The sequence below is a fragment of the Oncorhynchus clarkii genome, chromosome 7 (genome assembly GCF_045791955.1).
Source record: "Oncorhynchus clarkii lewisi isolate Uvic-CL-2024 chromosome 7, UVic_Ocla_1.0, whole genome shotgun sequence".
NCBI classification, from domain to species: Eukaryota; Metazoa; Chordata; class Actinopteri; order Salmoniformes; family Salmonidae; genus Oncorhynchus; species Oncorhynchus clarkii.
Window position 1 is genome coordinate 48,804,108 of NC_092153.1, and position 5,155 is coordinate 48,809,262.

Here is a 5,155-nt window from a genome sequence, read left to right on the forward strand (position 1 = left end):
CCACTGTCTCGACAGTCCAGCCATTCACTTTATGAACTTTATAAACTCTGCACTTTAAAAAGCATCTAGACATTCTCACATTTTAGACTAACATCTAGTTTTCAACAGTGGAGATTTCTATAAACCTTGCTGTCTGTCTCTGACATTTGCAACATTGTTTCAATATTCAAATTCAATCTCCAGATGTCCCATAGTAATGAATGTGTCGGGATCAGGCAGGCAGGCAGGCAGCTTTCGTCAGCCAGTCGAAATCACGAAGCATCATCATTTTTATGGCTGTTCGCTACCGGTCAAAAGTTTTTGAACTCCTACTCATTCAAGGGGTTTTCTTTATTTTTACTCTTGTATACATTGTAGAATAATAGTGAAAACAAACTGTGAAATAACACATATGGAATCATCTAGTAATCAAAAATGTGTTAAATAAATCAAAACATATATTTTATATTTTGAGATTCTGCAAATAGCCACCCTTTGCCTTGATGACAACTTCACACACTCTTGGCATTCTCTCAGCCAGCTTCACCCCGAATGCTTTTCCAACAGTCTTGAAGAAGTTCTCTCATATGCTGAGCTCTTGTTGGCTGCTTTTCCTTCACTCTGCGGTCTGACTCATCCCAAACCATCTCAATTTGGTTGAGATCAGAGGATTGTGGAGATCAGGTCATGTGATGCAGCACTCCATCACTCTCCTTGGTAAAATAACCCTAACACAGACTGGAGGTGTGTTGGGTCATTGTCCTGTTGAAAAAACAAATGATAGTCCCACTAATCACACACCGGATGGGATGGCCTATCGCTGTGGTAATCATTCTGGTTAAGTGTGCCTTGAATTCAAAATAAATCATAGTGTCACCAGCGAAGCACCCCCACACCATAACACCTCCTCCTCCATGCTTTACGGTGGGAAATACACATGCGGAGATCATCTACCGGTCTAATGTCCATTGCTCGTGTTTCTTGGCCCAAGCAAGTCTCTTCTTATTGGTGTCCTTTAGTAGTGGTTTCTTTGCAGCAATTTAACCATGAAGGCCTGATTCTCCTCTGAACAGTTGATGTTGAGATGCGTCTGTTACTTGAACTCCGTGAAGCATTTATTTGGGCTGCAATTTCTGAGGCTCGTATCTCTAATGAACTTATCCTCTGCAGCAGAGGTAACTCTGGGTCTTCCATTCCTGTGGTGGTCCTCATGAGAGCCAGTTTCATCATAGCACTTTATGGTTTTTGTGACTGCACTTGAAGAAACGTTCAAAGTTCTTGACATTTTCCTGGTTGACTGACCTTAATGTCTTGAAGTAATGATGGACTGTCATTGCTCTTTGCTTATTTGAGCTGTTCTTGCAGTGGTGTAGACTTGGTCTTTTACCAAATAGGGCTATCTTCTGTATATCCCCCTACCTTGGCACAACACAACTGATTGGATCAAATGCATTAAGAAGGAAAGAAATTCCACAAATGAACTTTTACCAAGGCACACCTGTTAATTGAAATGCATTCCAGGTGACTACCTCATGAAGCTGGTTTAAAGAATGCCAAGAGTGTGCAAAGCTGTCAAGGCAAAGGGTGGCTATTGGAAGAATCTCAAATATAAAATATATTTTGATTTGTTTACATTTTCTTGGTTACTAGATTCCATATGTGTTATTTCATAGTGTTGATGTCTTCACTATTATTCTACAATGTAGAAAATAGTAAAAAAAATAAAGAAAAACCCTTGAATGAGTAGGTGTTAACTTGACCGGTAGTTTTGTATGTATACACTATCAATAGAAAACAGGTCAAACGAAGTGCAGTTAGTTTGCGGTCTTTCTAGCTTCAGTTTCATTAAATGTCACCTAGAAAACAGCGTAGTGCAAATGCAGCTACTTTGCTCTTCTGGCTGCACTTTTTGTCGTGACTTCGTCTCTGGCCTCACACCAGTACCAATATATCCTCCAAACACCAGCTTCAGGCATTATTACTTAAGCGATTGAGGTCCACTACCCTTCTGTAATTATGTTGATGGATTTTGTTTTGTCAGATGATGAGAAGTCAGAGAATGATGACGCTCAGGAAAGCTCCATGGAGAATGGAGAATGAATTCATCTCGGCTGTCAATGTAATTTAGTTAGGTACAATTTTTTTGATAATGCTTTGCATTTGAACAATGAAGTTTCACTTGAGTTGACATTTTTGTTTTTATAATACCTGTATGTATTTTTGCTGAATAAAGTTGTCAATTGCTCTTCCACATTCTCTCTTCATTAGAATGTCAGTTGTAGCCAGGGGTTGTTGTTTTCCTATATTCACCTTGGCACTAACATGACTTTGGTTTGAGGATCCTCTCACAAATGTATATGTATCCACCAGGGTTTGGAACCGGTTCAGGGAACAGAACCAAAAACCGGATAAGCACGTCATTTTTCAAGATATGAAACCTGGAACAGAAGTTCCAAAACAACTGCTATTTTAAAAGTATGGGAACTGTTTCACGTTCCAGGCATTTTTTCACCCTAGTCTCACAACAAAAACACAACAAAGCTCCTATGACACTCGAACTTAATCCAGTGTCTGCCTGCAAGCTGAAAATCTTTGCCTGTGTGTGTTTAGGCTACCTGCCCGTTCACAGCAATGACCAGGGGAATAGTTACGGTGGAGAGGGTGGGATGAATGAGCCAATTGTAAGCTGGGGATGATTAAGAATTTAGCCCTACTCTTACGCCAAGTGCCATGGGATCTTTAGTGACCACAGAGTCAGGACACCCGTTTAACGTCCCATCCAAAAGACAGCACCCAACACAGGGAATGTCCCCAATCACTGCCCTGGGACATTTTTATTTTAGACCAGAGGGAAGAGTGCCTCCAACACCACTTCCTGCAGCATCTGGTCTCCCATCCAGGACCATCTGGTCTCCCATCCAGGACCAACCCTGCTTAGCTTCAGAAGCAAGCCAGCAATGGGATATAGCAACTGTAGATTGGCCAATAAGCCTAGTTGGCACATTTCACGCTAGATGTATTAACTACAAACAGGTAAAACATGTTTTTAATTTGGGTGCCTCTCTTCACACATGCTTGTTAGTTAGCTAGCTCAAAGGACATCCGAAGTTCCTCCATAGAAGCTGCTCCTAGGTATAAATCTGTGGACCTAATTCAGATTTTGCTGGTCATAAGATGCCTCAGTCCTCTCACCCATCCCCAAAATTGCGGTCGAATCTTGTGCCATAGGCTACACTAGTCTGTCCAGCACGCATGTAAACAACTAGTTTGCCTGCTCAATATTCACTGATTGGAGAAGTAATTTAATGAGCCGAATAAAAAAAAAAACATTTAATAGACTGATTTCGCAGGTTAAAAAAGGAGCGGTATAAACCTGGAGGCTACTTTTTTATTTTGCTGGTTGGAACACTGAACGAAACAATTGGAAAATAGTTTTGGTTCCAACCCCTTGTATACACCAGCTCTCACCACATATTTTTTGTTTTTCATGATCTTTAATTTTGCATTAGTATTTGAACACCGAAACATTGAACATAAGCACGTTTGCCACACCCTATAAAATGTAACACGTAAAACAACTCTTAAGGACTTTGATTTGAGAGAGATTCTATGGTGCCAAAAACAATTAATACAGTAACAATACAACAATTTTGTTCACAGGATACAGCTTCATATAAGCCAAAAAAAGTTTCAAAAATGTAAAAACATGATGGCAAAGTATTCTATTAGAGCTTGGATTACAGTATCAACCCATTGTTTCTGACAGGTGTCATTCCTGTTATACATCTGTAGTTCACTTGACCAAGAAAAGACCACCCACCCTAAATGTTAACAAGTAGCTGTCCATACTAGAACTTCACTAGGTAGGTACGTGCCTTCATCAGGCATTTGAGCTTACTCTTGTGCAGCCCTCTTGCTGACAATGTCAAATTCCTCCTTCAGCAGCTGCTCAATGTGGTCTTCCCCCTGCAGCATCTGAAGCATCTGCAGCTGGGAAGCAATAAAGAACACCGTCTGTGTTCTGTTAGACAAGTAACTCTTTATCCACATTATAGCAGGGGGTGACATATGTTTTTCCAGAAGCAGACTATGATCAGTAATGTCAAAAGCTGCACTGAAGTCTAACAAGACAGCCCCAACAATCATTTTAGCGCCAATTTCTCTCAGCCAATCATCAGTCATTTGTGTAAGTGCTGTGCTTGTTGAATGTCCTTCCCTATAAGCGTGCTGGAAGTCTGTTGTCAATTTGTTTACTGTGAAATAGCACTGTATCTGGTCAAGCACAATTTTTCCCAGAAGTTTACTAAGGGTTGGTAACAGGCTGATTGGTCGGCTATTTGAGCCAGTAAAGGGGGCTTTACTATTCTTGGGTAGCGGAATGACTTTAGCTTCCCTACAGGCCTGAGTGTCTGTGACAGTATGGGTAGCCCATTGAGGCTACAACTCGTAGGAATTCCCACCCAGATGACTACTTTAAAATAGCGGAAGCGTGGTGGAAGCCATCAATGGCCACTAGAAGTCTCTATCATTTTCAAATGGTCTATGGAAAGCCATTTTAACATACGTTGACTGTACAAGCATTATGAACACCTGCTCTTTCAGTGACATAGATGACCATGTAAAAGTGTCCGTCCTTCTCTTCTCCTCTCTACCTAACTTTACCTCACAGTCCCTTCAGTTTCCCTTAAGTCCTGTTAGTTTGGCTGTTCAGCCTACCTTAGTTATCCCTCACCCATCATAGCCCTGCCATTCCCAACCAATCAGAGCACTTGGAAATGCACATCTGGACACTGCCCCTGCCCATTCCAGTCAGTGTTATCGTCATCCGAAGAGAGAAGGACGTTTTATCGACCACAGTAACACAAATGTGTGAATGTTGTGTGTGTATCGAAATAACCACAATAATACGATTCCAAGGCATTACCACGCATAAGGAAATACCTTCAATGAAAGCAGCTGTGTGTGTGTGTGTGTGTGTGTGTGTGTGTGTGTGTGTGTGTGTGTGTGTGTGTGTGTGTGTGTGTGTGTGTGTGTGTGTGTGACAATTAAGAGAGTAATGGGCCTCAACATCGTGTTCTAACCGGACAACACTGTATTGAGCAGAACCAATCAGCACAAGTTAGGCATTTCACAGCCGACCACTCAGACGAGCTCCAGTTAGCCGTTTTTACATACC

General features: G+C 41.4%; 1 protein-coding gene across 1 annotated transcript in view; it reads left to right on the forward strand.

The window, feature by feature from the left end:
• LOC139413417 (THO complex 7) overlaps positions 1-2,228 on the forward strand; it is a 6,676-nt gene extending 4,448 nt beyond the window's left edge. The window contains exon 8 of the mRNA XM_071160775.1: positions 2,021-2,228. Within this exon, the coding sequence (XP_071016876.1) occupies positions 2,021-2,079 (59 nt within the window). The 3' untranslated portion in view covers positions 2,080-2,228. The remainder of the gene's footprint in view (positions 1-2,020) is intronic.
• Positions 2,229-5,155: the final 2,927 nt, after the last annotated feature.